At 42.0% G+C, this 13,651-nt stretch overlaps 1 protein-coding gene across 2 annotated transcripts in view; it reads left to right on the top strand.

Annotated features, from left to right (window-relative positions):
* The window catches only part of XPO5 (exportin 5), a 34,988-nt gene that overhangs the window by 3,929 nt on the left and 17,408 nt on the right, over nt 1–13,651 (top strand). For both annotated transcript variants that reach the window (XM_083497099.1, XM_083497100.1), the window contains exons 3-17: nt 392–464; nt 1,824–1,961; nt 2,159–2,341; nt 2,737–2,763; nt 3,266–3,451; nt 4,135–4,211; nt 4,993–5,092; nt 6,121–6,204; nt 6,708–6,833; nt 7,324–7,414; nt 7,925–8,053; nt 8,430–8,545; nt 10,231–10,386; nt 11,166–11,207; nt 12,219–12,308. In XM_083497099.1, coding sequence (XP_083353225.1) covers nt 392–464; nt 1,824–1,961; nt 2,159–2,341; nt 2,737–2,763; nt 3,266–3,451; nt 4,135–4,211; nt 4,993–5,092; nt 6,121–6,204; nt 6,708–6,833; nt 7,324–7,414; nt 7,925–8,053; nt 8,430–8,545; nt 10,231–10,386; nt 11,166–11,207; nt 12,219–12,308 — 1,618 coding nt within the window. The remainder of the gene's footprint in view (nt 1–391; nt 465–1,823; nt 1,962–2,158; nt 2,342–2,736; nt 2,764–3,265; nt 3,452–4,134; nt 4,212–4,992; nt 5,093–6,120; nt 6,205–6,707; nt 6,834–7,323; nt 7,415–7,924; nt 8,054–8,429; nt 8,546–10,230; nt 10,387–11,165; nt 11,208–12,218; nt 12,309–13,651) is intronic.

Here is a 13,651-nt window from a genome sequence, read left to right as displayed (position 1 = left end):
AGCCATCTAAATTGGGGGGCATCACCACATCTTGTTCTATAAGTGCATTGTCTGTGTGAAGAATTACCTTTTAGTGCCTAGTTTGAATCTGCTTCCAGTCATTGGGTAGCCTCCGATCCAAGTGTTAAGGGAGAAAGAGAAAATACTTTCTCGATCCACTTCTGTCCGTGTTATGCATAGTTTTACAGACATCTACCATGCTGCTCCTCCCTATCTTTTTTCTCTAAACTTAGAGGCCCACACACTTCAGCTTTCACTGTGTGTTTTATTGGGCAGGTTCCAGTGGAGTAGTGTGAGACAATTTGAGAACCAAACTTCTCTCTTGCCCTAGCCATGTTAGCTATGCTCTCAGTGTATTGTAAAGATGATGCCTCTGTGTTTTATTGGGCAGGTTCCGGTGGAACAATATGGGTCGGCTTGAGAAAGTCTTTTTGAAGAACAACGTTATGGAGCTCATATCCAATGTGAGTCAAGCTGTTCATGAAGTTAAATTTCTGAGTTATTTCTTTTAGTAATAGAATGTACTTCAAGGAAGCGAGTTTGAGGTTCCGCTCCCTCTCCTTTCTTCATTTCAGATCACATACAGTTTCCATTTTTGCTTGTTAATATCAATATTACTCTAGTGCCCCTTCCTCACTTGTAAATATTTTTTTTATCTTATACTCCAGAGAGGGTTGCCAAATCATAAATATATAAAAGAAGCTTAGAATAAACAAACTGTGGGCTTCCCTCTCCCCAGCTGACTCTCACGCCAAAGAAATCTTAATCTCAATTCAAACTTTTGATCTATGTAGCTGGTATATTCTGCAGTATGTTGTTGCAACCTTTTCCCATCACATGCCAGTACTTCAAAGCCAATTAAGGATCGAATTAAATGGAGAACCTCTGCTTCTTAATGGCGGCATAGGAGGGTTTTTGCCAGGGAAAGTGCTTTAGCACTCTGTGCCTCTCTGCCTCCCACATTCCATGCTGGAGCAAGAGCTGGGTACCGAGATGAACTGCGAGTGAAGCCCATTCCCCCCATCCCTGGGGGGAAGTTGCAAGGATGATTTACCTTCTCTCATCCTTCTTTTTCATTCACCGATAATCCCCCGCTGTCATGGGGGCTGTCTCCATTAAGGCACGTGGGACCACCTCAGTTCATTCTATCCTTTGCAGTTGTGTCGCTGTATTTGACCTGTGAGAAAGAGAGAACCCATAAATCAGCTGTGGAAGGGGGTGCTCATGTTTGTGAGACCTTCAAGTGGGGAATGCAACTTAAGTTGTCCTCCTGGGACAATTCAGTCATATAGCCCTCAGTTCCACTAAGAAAAAGTTTATCTGACATTATAGAGCAGTGATTCCCTAAATTCCCTTTCCCCAATGTACCGCTTGACAGTTGCTGAGAGTTTTGACAGACCACTTGATGATTATTTTTTTTTAAAGCCTCAGCGCCTAGGATTTGCCGATCGAAAGGTCGGCGGTTCGAATCCCCACGGCGGGGTGCGCTCCCGTTGCTTGGTCCCAGCGCCTGCCAACCTAGCAGTTTCGAAAGCACCCTCGGGTGCAAGTAAATAAATAGGGACCGCTTACTAGCAGGAAGGTAAATGGCGTTCCGTGTGCTGCGCTGGCTTGCCAGAAGCAGCTTGTCACGCTGGCCACGTGACCCGGAAGTGTCTGCGGACAGCGCTGGCTCCTGGCCTCTAGAGTGAGATGAGCGCACAACCCTAGAGTCTGTCAAGACTGGCCCATACGGGCAGGGGTACCTTTACCTTTACCTTTACCTTTAGGTATTGGATTATCTAAAATTTCTGTCTTTTAACACTTTAATTTTTCATTTACAGGGTACTCAGAATATTTTAGAAGAAGAAAGTCACATTAAAGATGTTCTCTCTCGCATTGTAGTAGAGATGATCAAGCGTGAATGGCCCCAGCACTGGCCTGATTTGTTAAATGAGCTGGACACTCTCTCCAAACAGGGGGTATGAAATACATCTTACAACCGAATTGCTGCATCTTTTCTGGGTTTAACTTGTAGGATATAATTATATCAAAGTATACAGACGTAATGCATATGAGCACTCCTCCTGCATTATCCAAATATGTTCTTCAAAGATCACAAGGTTATTCCTGTATTCATTTTGTCTATTTGCGTTTTTTGTTTTGCTTGGGACTCTAGGAGACTCAGACAGAGTTAGTGATGTTCATACTTTTACGACTGGCAGAAGATGTGGTGACCTTCCAGACTCTGCCAGCCCAGCGACGCCGTGATATCCAGCAAACTCTCACCCAGAACATGGAGACTATCTTTAGCTTCCTGCTCAACACCTTGCAGCAGAATGTAAACAAATACAGACGCATGGTAAGTCTCTTTTCTTTTGGCTTATGATGCAGTCCTAACCCCACTTACTTGGGAGCAAGCCCCATTGAATTCATTAGGACTTCTGAAACAACATGACTAGGATTGCATGGTTAGGATTGGAGATCCTCAGTCTACAATAGCAACCCTGCTGCTGCTTAAATGCTGCAGGGTGGAATAGGTGATATGTAAACTCTAATCTTGGCTATTGCAATATACTTGATTTTGTGATCTACCCCTCAAAGTGAAACAAATGAACTTGAAATGTGGTAGTAGTTGGGCTGTTCAACTTGTTTCATTTAAGAAGAATATAGACGATAATAATGATGGGGTGGGAATTAGTAGTGAGAAGCCATGTACATGTCAGTAGCTCATTCATTCCTTATTCTCCTTTCCAGAAAATGGATGCAACACAGGAATCAAAAGTAAGTGGATCCAGAACAAAGAGGCACATTTTTCCCCCTGCTGTTCATTGTGCTGAGCTAGCAGTCTATTGCTGAACTGTGGTTGTCCCATATAAGTTAGCAGTTACCTTTGATGGAGTAATTGTGAAGAATATGGAGAAACTGCTCATTTTATTTGGGGAGAGAGTAATGACAGAGGTAGAAGGAGAACCCATTCATCCTAAACCGATTTTTCCAAACTAACTTTCACAAGCATGCTGGGAAACTTTCGTAGAGCTGCGTCAACTTTATTTCTACTTAGTTCCTCCTTATCCATAGGAGAAATAAGTTTCTCATAGTACTTAATGACTTGCATCAGAACCAAAACTTAGTAAAAAAACCCAAAAAGCTGTTTATTTTCACCTTTCCATAGGATCTGCTGTCAGTGATGCCAAAGTATTATTGTTCTTTTGGGACTGTGTGAAGTAGATTGCAGAATCCAGTATTGACTGTTTATAACCTCTCAATTACTTTCTGTTCACAGGCACAAGCAAGTTGTCGAGTAGGGATAGCAGCACTCAATACTCTGGCCGGCTACATTGACTGGGTGGCTATGAGCCACATCACAGCAGATAACTGCAAGCTGCTAGAGATGCTATGTCTGCTCTTGAATGAGCCAGAACTTCAAGTGGGAGCAGCAGAGTGTCTCTTGATCGTGGTCAGCAGAAAAGTGAGTTTCTCTTTTCTGTCCCCTTCGAGGTGTTGTTGTTTTGGTATGAATATATTTATGGATATAATCCAGGAATGAGTAGGGTAAGGCCACAAAGTTATATCTTGTCTACTGAGGATTTTGTCCTGTCCTGTTCTGCACTGCAATTACCATATTTTTCGCTCTATAAGACGCACCAGACCACAAGACGCACCTAGTTTTTGGAGGAGGAAAACAAGAAAAAAAATATTCTGAATCTCAGAAGCCAGAACAGCAAGAGGGATCGCTTCGCAGTGAAAGCAGCAATCTGGCTTCTGTGTTCTGGCTTCTGTGATAGCTGCACAGCCTGCATTCGCTCCATAAGATGCACACACATTTCCCCTTACTTCTTAGGAGGGAAAAAGTGAGTCTTATAGAGCAAAAAAATTGTAATTATCCCTCTTTGATTTGAGGGACATGTTATTCAGGGAGAATGAATTCTGCAGTATGATAGCTGTCGTCTGCCCTTTGAGCACTGGATGAGTTACTGTTCCATTTCCTATCACACGTTAACCTGTAGCAGCATTTGTGGTTTCTATTGGTCACATCTGTAAAGAAAGCTGACATGTAGTATAAGTGGTAACTAATGAACTGGCAGCTGCTAGTTGATGCTGAAGAGCTAATTTCGTATGTTGTGACAAAGATCTCCTTTGTTTTCTGCTCAGGGGAAACTGGATGATCGCAAGCCCTTGATGGTTTTGTTTGGGGATGTTGCCATGCACTACATCTTCTCTGCCGCCCAGTGAGTAATATCCGCTTCTGTGAGCGCATGATGACTTCCCAAGGGAAAGAAGCTGCTCTTAGTTTTGGCACAAAATAGATTGTGGAGCTCATAAATCTTAGCCAGTGGCTCAAGAGTTGGACGAAGGTACCAGGAGCACACCATAGAATGCCTCCTATTCCAGCCATGATCCACAAGTCCAGATTGATAGAGAGTGCCCCCAAACCCTCAGGTGGATTTTGGGTGTGCTGAGGAGGCTGCAGTGCAAATGAGAGGAAGGAGAAGTCCCATTTTACACAAGCAGAGCCCATTGCTTAAGCAGGACATCACTTTTGGATATCGCCCACAGCAGTCACCACTTGAGATGTAGTCACATGTTGCCTTTGATCTCAAGGTGATTTTGTTAGAATGATGTGAGTTGGCATTTTCCACATCAGACTAGGCCACTGGATGCTAGGTGTTTCTTTCGCCATGCACAGGTACTGAAAATTGATGTGATAAAATTACTTTGTGACGATTTCCGCCCATTCTTTTTTGGTGTAGTAATGGCCACACCTTACCTCCTGAAGCATGTTGTATTGTCAGAAGACCTGGTGCTATAAAACAGTTCAGTTAAGATAGTTCTTTGCTTCTAGTGTTCTCCTTCGTGTCCTATTGATAGACACAATAGAGTTGATACATGTGGTACTTAATCCAGTAAGTTTTCTTGTTAAAGTTTCATACTACTTAAGTTAAATCCGTAAACTGATGTTTACAGTATTTCATAGTGATACATGACTTCTGCTTTATTTGTACTTTTCAGGACAGCAGATGGTGAAGGCCTAGTAGAGAAGCACTATGTTTTCTTAAAGAGACTTTGCCAAGTCTTGTGTTCTTTGGGTAGTCAGCTGTATGCATTGGTGGTGAGTTTTCCATCACAAAGCAGTTTTCCAAGACTGTTATTCAGTGGCTGTTACATAATCTCATGCCCCAGGTTGAACTGCTCTATACAGTTCCCATCTCTTTCCAGTGCACTTCAGAGCTGAGTGGAAATTTGAACCCTGTTCTCCCAGGTCCTAGTTTGACATGCCAACCGCTACACCAGAGCTTTCCAAATTGTGTGTCGTGACACATTAGTGTGTTGGCTGCAGTGTGTAGCTGTGTCACATGAACACTTCCTGTGCTCCTCCCGGGGCTGGAAAGGGGTTAGTTTTATCATGGAATTCTACTCAGGATTGATCCAGAGCAGAACTCCAACATATAGTTAGCAGAGTAAAAACTTAAACACATTGCAGGATTCTCAAAAAATAGACCAGAGGCAATTGTATTTCATGCAGCAGAGCTTTACTGCTACTGAAGGTAAATAAGCATAATGGTCACAAATCGAATACATTGGGGATTGGCACTGTCCATAAGAAGTCCAGTTGCAGCAGATTTGACTTAAATGTATAATAACTTACAATAAGTCTAAACCTTAACACTATATACCGAACACCACACCAGAAGGAAAGAGAGACAAAAAGAGAGATCCAGGCTCCTTCTGGCCTTACTATTATAGTCATCATGACCTTGACAGAAAAGATAACAGAACCAGTTTAAGCCAGCTGTACTCAGCTTCTCTGAAGGAATAAGCGAAACATCATGAACCTTCTGCTTGTTTCTTTCACACAGAAAAGCTTCCAGGACCCTCTTGAATAAATTAGAATAAGAAAGATCTCTACACATCAGATGAACACTTTCTGTACTAAGAAATGCCAACTGACAAGTTTAACCTCCGGTTTAATAGTAAAACTGAATTACTGTGTTGCAAAATGATGCGTGTCTGAAAAGTGTGTCACCAACATGAAAAGTGTGGAAAGCTCTGCACTATGCCATACTAGTTTTTCTGCAGCTGCCATGTGGCAGCTTGTCATCTGAATCCACCTTTGAAGTTTGCCTCCCCTCTCAACAGGGCTCTGATTCAGATGTGGAAACACCTGTCAACCTTGGAAAATACCTCGAGTCATTTCTAGCTTTCACAACCCACCCCAGCCAGGTAGGTAAAGGGGAAGGTTTTCCAACCTCTTGTGTATAAAAACAGCCATTTGTGCTCTGTGCCTGTGTATTGAAAATGTTTTAGGTGCCTTTCTCAATGGAAGAAAGGCTTTGTTGTCAGCAGCATGGTGCTTAACCTTAAACACTTCGTTCTCAGTTCTGATTTGGTCTGTTTATGTAACTCAGGATAGTAACTATTGCATACTTGTATCCTTCTCTGAAACTCTGTCAAGTGATGCGGCATGCTCTTTCCTGCCGTCCAGCATTCATGAAGATCCAGCTTGCAGTAGCAAACGGTGGTGTGTGTGTGTGTGTGTGTTGAACAAAGGTTTCAGTTGTTTTGGCATGTGTTTGTTGGAAGTAATTGCTGCTTGGCTTCAGCTGAGCTTGGGAGTATTTACCAGTGCCTAAGCTTGAGAGGATCCATGTGGATCACTATTGTCATTTGAGCATTACAGTTGGAGATTACTAGCTTGATAGATTGATTCCTTGTTTTTCCCCTAGTTCCTACGCTCTTCCACCCAGATCACATGGGGAGCTCTTTTTCGGCACGAAGTCCTGTCACGTGATCCTCTGTTGTTGGCTATGATTCCAAAATACCTGCGAGCATGTATGACTAATCTTGTGAAGGTATGGTGCCATGAAAGTCTTTAATTCTACAGTGTTCTTAAGACCTTTGGTTTTCCAAGTGTGGAGCGGCAATCTTGAGGAATAGTTGGAAGGCTGCTGGTATGCCAGTGGAGGTCTCTCCCATTATCTCCCTTCATTGGGTATTTTGATTCAGCCAGAAGACAGAAGAATAACAATTTATCCCCCCTTTCGGTTAGTGCAGATCATGTCCCAAAGGGACAACCTATTCCCCCCTCCATGCTTTTTTATTCTGAAATGACAGCCCCCTAGAAGTCTTGCTGCATAAACTTATTCTAGATTGAAAACATAAGTAGATACCTTAAGGCCACTTGCATAGTTATATCCTAGTTGAAATTTGTGTGGCTCAACAAGCTGAGTTCTTGAAAATGTTTTGCTGCAACACACATGAGAATTCTGCCAGTGGGAGAGTTCTGTGAAATTACTATTTTCCCACTCAATCTCTTGAATCTGACATCCCTTCTTTTTGCAGGTGGGGTTTCCTTCCAAGACAGACAGCCCCAGTTGTAAATACTCTCACTTCGACTTTGACAGTGATGAAGACTTTAATTGCTTCTTCAACTGTAAGTTACCTTTGTTCTAGTAAAACCCATCGCTTTGGAGGATAACTTGGAAGTTTCCCCCTATGCTCTTCAGTTTGAATGGCATTAACAGAATCTCAGAATGGGCCATTTGAGAGCAGAAGGAGATGCTTCAGTGTGAAAGGTCCCCACATGCCTTCAATCTAAACAGTTTCATGAAAGTATATCAACAATTATTAGCCATGGTAGATAAGTGGGCCCTCTGGGTTCAGAAGCAATATGCCTCTGGATCCTAGTTGCCGGAGCACAATCTATTGCCTTCATGCCCTGATTGTATGCTTCCTTCAAGTGTCTGCATCCCAAATCTTCCTTCATCTGACTTAATGTTCAATTGTTGAAGTGAGCAAGCAGAAGCAGCTGCCACCTGGACACTCCTTGTGGTGATTACTTCTGCCTTTTACATGACTATATCATTTGAGCTGTAGCAGTAGGCACCCCTCTAATTTAAAAGCATTTTGAAACCAAGCCTTTCATGTGTAATTTCCTTGGCAGCTTTCCGTTCACAACAGGGAGAGGTGATAAGGATGGCATGTCGCTTGGACCCTCGAACTGGCTTCCAGATGGCTGGAGAATGGCTGAAATATCAGCTGTCCACTCCGGTTGATATTGGACCCGTGAACTGTAAGTTTCCTTAATGGGAGGGGAAGTAGGCTTGGTCTCGAGCAGTGGTGGACATTTTGCTTTACCTTTTCCTCACCCAAACAATTCCTCATTATTTTTTCCAGCCTAGGCCTTCCAACTGGAGGGCAAGGGGTTAGTACCTGATATTGGTTGAAATGCAAACCCTACTCTTACATTATTAGGCTCATTTTTTAGTAAAAACAGCTTGTAAAGAGGCTACCAAACAACTGGATTGGGGAGGGGGGGTTCATAGGGCAAGACTTTTTGAGAACTTTTTACACTGGTGTAGGAAAGAAAATTCTTGTCCAAAGATAGGGGCCTACAATGCTACAAATCTGGAAGTGTTCTAATGCTTTCCTTTTTCTTCCTCTTATAGCTAAAACTGGTGAAGGCCTCTGCTCCATCTTTTCAGTTTCTTTTGTGCAATGGGATGCTATGACCTTTTTCTTGGAGAGTGTCGTTAGCCCGATGTTCCGGTTCATGGAAAAGGACGTATGTAGTCTTGATGTTTCATTTTTTCCTGCCTCGGCTGGCTTGCTGTGACAACAGTGTCTCTTGAAGAGCATAGAGTGGGGATGCTAACTTGACCACATTATATTACATTTACAGTAGCACATATTATTTGGAAAATACTAGCTTAAAGAAGTCTTTCAAGCTCTGCTATTTTTATGAAGAGCAAAAGAGCCAATGTGATGTAGTGGTTAGAACAGTGGTTCTCAAACTTTTTCCTCTGGGCCACACTTTCAGAATAAAAAATTGCTGGCACCACATCAACTCTTTTATTAATAAGAAATACTGGTATATTGGAAAAGAAAAAGAAGCAACTCCTAGCAGCACTTGATTTATAACATAGAGCAGAACTACTTTATAACATAATCATGAGACATCCAGAAAACATACAACAATGCAGCTACATAAGACTTTTAAATGTTTCTTTGATTGCCCTTGAATCTTTCCGCCACACTTGCCATCATCTCCTGCCACACCAGTGTGACTTGCCACACCCTTGGGTTAGAATGTCAGACTGTCTCAGATTGACCTACTTCACAGGATTGTTGCAAGGATAAAATACAGTGGTACCTTGGCTCTCGAATGGCTTAGTTGTCGAACAAATTGGCTCCCGAACACTGCAAATCCGGAAGTAAGTGTTCCGGTTTGCGAACGTTTTTCGGAAGCCGAATGTCCAACGCTGCTTCCGCTTGAGTGCAGGAAGCCCCTGCAGCCAATTGGAAGCCACACCTTGGTTTTCAAACGTTTTGGAAGTCAAATGGACTCCAGGAACAGATTAAGTTCAAGAACCAAGGTACCACTGTATGTGGAAAGTGGGGAGAACCATGTATGCCACCTTGAGGTCTTTGGAGGAAAGGTAGAATGTAAATGTAATAAATGTATAATTTTGTGGTTACATTTTTCCTGACATTTATTTTGCCATACTTAAAGGCTTCCAGCAGTAGAACTTGAACAATAAAACTAAGACTTAATTCACACAATGCTTTTGCAGCGTGGTTGCCGCTACGAAACTTCTCCCCCGTGCCTATGTTTTGGTTCCTCTGCCTCTGAAATTGGATGGAAGTTCTGCCTCAGATGAATATTTCCATTCCCACATCCCCTTCTGTTGGAGCTGCTTTTGTGGGATCAAATGTTGCAGAATATTCATACATTATCAATAGAGTGTGTGAATTGAACTTGGTGATGGGCAGTTCTGCAGCCAGTTTAAAAACGAGCAGGAACACGTGTCACTAATTTCAAATGCAGTCATCACAATGTTGATGTTTTGTGATTGTGACTTCTGTCTGACTGGGTGAAGTAATTCTTCTCAAAATGTGTCTTTGCTATTCTGGAAAGTGCTCAGATGGAGGTAGATCCTGTATTAGAACATGCACAGATCACAAATAGTGAATCCATGAGACTCGCTCTCTACTGTGATGCTAAAAGTTGAACAAGAGACTATAAACGATTCAGTATGCCAGTAGCTCTGCTGATATTGCTAAATGCTTTTGACTTTGTGCAAGTATGTCGCCAAAAGCTCTACAGAAAAGGAAATGATAAAGTTCTCTGTTTATAATGAGCCTAGACAACCACTGGTTCGAACTTCTATCACATCATTGGCTAGTCATTTTTAACTCCCACTCATGGCTTGAAATACCTTTGTGTTAATTTGTTATGCTTTCTCCTAGGACATCCCAGTATCCGATGGCATAGAACTGCTACAACTTGTCCTCAGCTATGAAACAAAGGATCCTCTCATCCTGTCCTGTGTCCTTTCTAATGTTTCGGCACTCTTTCCATTTGTCACTTACAGGCCAGAATACCTGCCAGATGTTCTTTCAAAGGCAAGCCCTGTTTTTTTATCCTGTTAATATGATGAGGCTTTTAAAAGTGATACCGTGTAGATCCTTACCTGTAAACATTTCATAGGATAGATCTAGGGAGGCTAAACATTTTTCTCTGATCATTCTAGAGAACGGATGCCCTAGGAGGGACATTTTTTGTTGTTGGGGTGACCCATATCCAGCATGCCAAGTTTTTCTGGTGGACTAAAGAACACCCCCCCCCATAATGTGGCTGAATTTTAAAGTTTGTGCATGTGTGTATCAGATATACGTATGTATGTATGTATATATGTATATGTACATATGTGTGTGTGTTTACATCTATTTATATGTGTATATGTATATGTACATTGCAGAGACATACTTAAAAAATATATGGTTGTTTCTTTTAAATACTAGAAGTTCAAGGGGAGATTGTGTTGCTTCTAGTACCTGGTGAGGTTTGGTACTTGATTCTGTACTACTGCTAGTCTACCTTCATGCTTACAGGTGACCCCTCAGTTCTCAAAATGGAGAACACTGAAGAACTGTGATACACTTAATTCCCTGGGTAAAATATGTTTAAGATCTGAACACAGTGCTGGTCTTGTCACTATTAAGGGATACCTCCTCCTACCTGATGGAATCCTCGTCTTGTGTTGAAATAGAAAATAAAAAACTTTTCTCTGATAAAGACATTTTCGTGGACTTGGAACAGCTATTCATAGACTAGTGACTGGTATGCAGCACATTCAAAAGCATGAACCATTGATAAGTGGCTTTTGTTCTTGTTCCCATAGCTCTTTGCCTCTGTTACCTTTGAAGTTGTAGAAGAAAGTAAGGTAAGATAATTTTGGCCATACTGTACAATGTATAGGTGCATGGATTAAACTTCCACATAGCAAAGTAGCATGCTTATATGCAATAATGGCACTATAGACTAAAATTCTATATATAAATTCTTGGATACCAGTTCTTTCACGGGACCCTTGGGGGAAGTACATTTCAGTACTGACCACACACGTCTTTCACTAGTTCTCTATGGATGCAGTTGACATGGATGTGATTGATAAGCAACTGCATCCATGCCACGTAAGCAATGCTTATATGAAGCATTTAAACAGTGTTATTGGGGGGGGGGTGGAGAACCATAACAAAAGGTTGTGCATTCCACAATTCTGAGCAAGTGTTACAGAATCTTACATTAGGTACAGAATTCGGTTTCCTTAGAATATCAGCTTTCACTAAAAAAAAAAAAAAGCAAGTCTAAGTCTTCAGCCCATATGACTGTAAAGGTAGGTTTGAAAATGAATGGGTCAGCAAAGCCAAATAAAATATCAGCAGCAGAATGGTGACTGAGCAACATTTCCAGTTACCCAGGGGTGGGGAAGGGTGAGATTTCAGTGCTGTGCAACTCTCTATCCCTCCTTGTAACTAGCCAAAGCAGAAAATATTGTGCAGATGTTCCTGCATACCTCTCCCACACCTTGGGATTTATGGTCACCAGAGGCTTGCTGTTACGGGTTCAGTCAGCATTAGAAAGTCAGGTGGTCTTGCGATGGGGAGCCTGTGCCTTTAGCCTGCCCAGGGTGGCTTGTTGTGTTGAGTTTTGACTGTCCTTTTGACAGGTGCTGAAAACGCTCCTGTTTTAAGAGGGCTTTTGACCTGGGGTGGTAATTTTTTGTTTAATACCTACAAAAAAGCTACTGATCATGCTGTATTGCATGGGGTTGGGCTAGATGACCCCTGCGGTCCCTTCCAACTCTGTGGTTCTAAGTATGACCAACAGCTGATTCTGTTAAAATTTACAGAGCCAAATGCAATCCTCAAGCTTTATTGACTGATTCTCCTAGGCCCCAAGGACCCGTGCAGTGAAGAATGTGAGAAGGCATGCCTGTTCCTCAATAATCAAGATGTGCCGGGATTACCCTCAGCTTGTCCTGGTACTTTATTGAATTTTCTATATGTCATGGAGCTACTTGGTGTGTGTTGTGGGCCGGAGCGGAGGGTGTGTGTGTGTGTGTGTGTGTATGCTTTCGTTATTCCCCTTGTGGTTTAAAGCTCCTGTGTTTGTTCTATGTGTGGTTGTTAGTGTTTGGTAGTCAATCTTGATTGTTTCAACCACAAGGGCCTTCTCAGCAGTGGCGTCCTCCCTGTGGATTGCCCTCCCATCCAATCTCAAGGAGATAAAGAACTACAGACCTTTAGAAGACATCTGAAGGCATCCCTGTATCGGGAAGCTTTTTATATTTGACGTTTTACTGTGTTTTTATAAATGCTGGAAGGTGCCTAGAGTGGCTGGGGGAACCCAGCAAGATTGGCAGAGTATACATTAATATTATTATTAGTCACAGAAGAGAGAAGTCCTTGTGGTAGAGGCTGGAAAACATAGGGGTGGAGTATATATAAGATTCAGCATGTGGTTACAAGAGCTAAGAACCTAAAGCAGCAACTGAATACAGCTTCACACATAGTGAGGTGAAAAATACTGGGTGGTTTCCATAGCAAATGTGTAAACATCCCATTCACAATAGTACACGTATTTTTAGGCACCAGTGCATATGCATCTGGGAAACCTAATTGTTTTTTTCCATATGTTAACTGTTTGGTGCTGGAGATGCTGTGGTTTCTGCAGATGCCATAACCAACAGGGTACAGCTCAAAGGAGCCAACTCCTAGGGGCCAAGATCCCTTCCCCCCATAAAATATTAGAGGGAGCCGTTCCCCCCAAATTGATGGGCATTGCCATTCAAATAGTATGTGCCCCCTTCCCAGTATTTTATTCAAGTTAGCATCCCTGGCACAGCTAATCCATTTTTTGTTCTGGAATAAGGTTCCATGTGATTAGGAAGTATCCTGGCAATACAATGAGTTACTATTACATTATTGAATTGTATTAATTGTTTTGATCAATTCGTTGCCTTTATTTGCTTTATTTATAGCCATTGCTTTTGATATTATAGTGATTGCAATGTTGGTTGTATTTTTAATGCTACTGTGATTATTGCGAGCAGCTTTGAGCTGAACATTTGTTGCTGGGAAAGCGGGATAGAAATGTTAAATCAAATAATGCATGGCGTTGCCTCGAACAAAAGCAGTCTCCCACCAAATATTCTGTGTAGGAATTCCACATGTAGCAGAATCCGCGACCAGGGGAAGGAGACGGCGGAAGAAGAATGGAAGAAATTTAAAATTTATCTTAAGGATTACTATAAACTTGATGAATGTTAGAATGTTGAGGTTTTGAGAAAGAAAGGGTTACAGTGATATAAGATTAGACTGAAGG

Source organism: Podarcis liolepis (genome assembly GCF_965112155.1).
Source record: "Podarcis liolepis genome assembly, chromosome: 3".
Taxonomy (NCBI): Eukaryota; Metazoa; Chordata; class Lepidosauria; order Squamata; family Lacertidae; genus Podarcis; species Podarcis liolepis.
The sequence above is the reverse complement of the archived record's forward strand: the minus strand, read 5'-3'. Positions and strand labels throughout refer to the sequence as shown.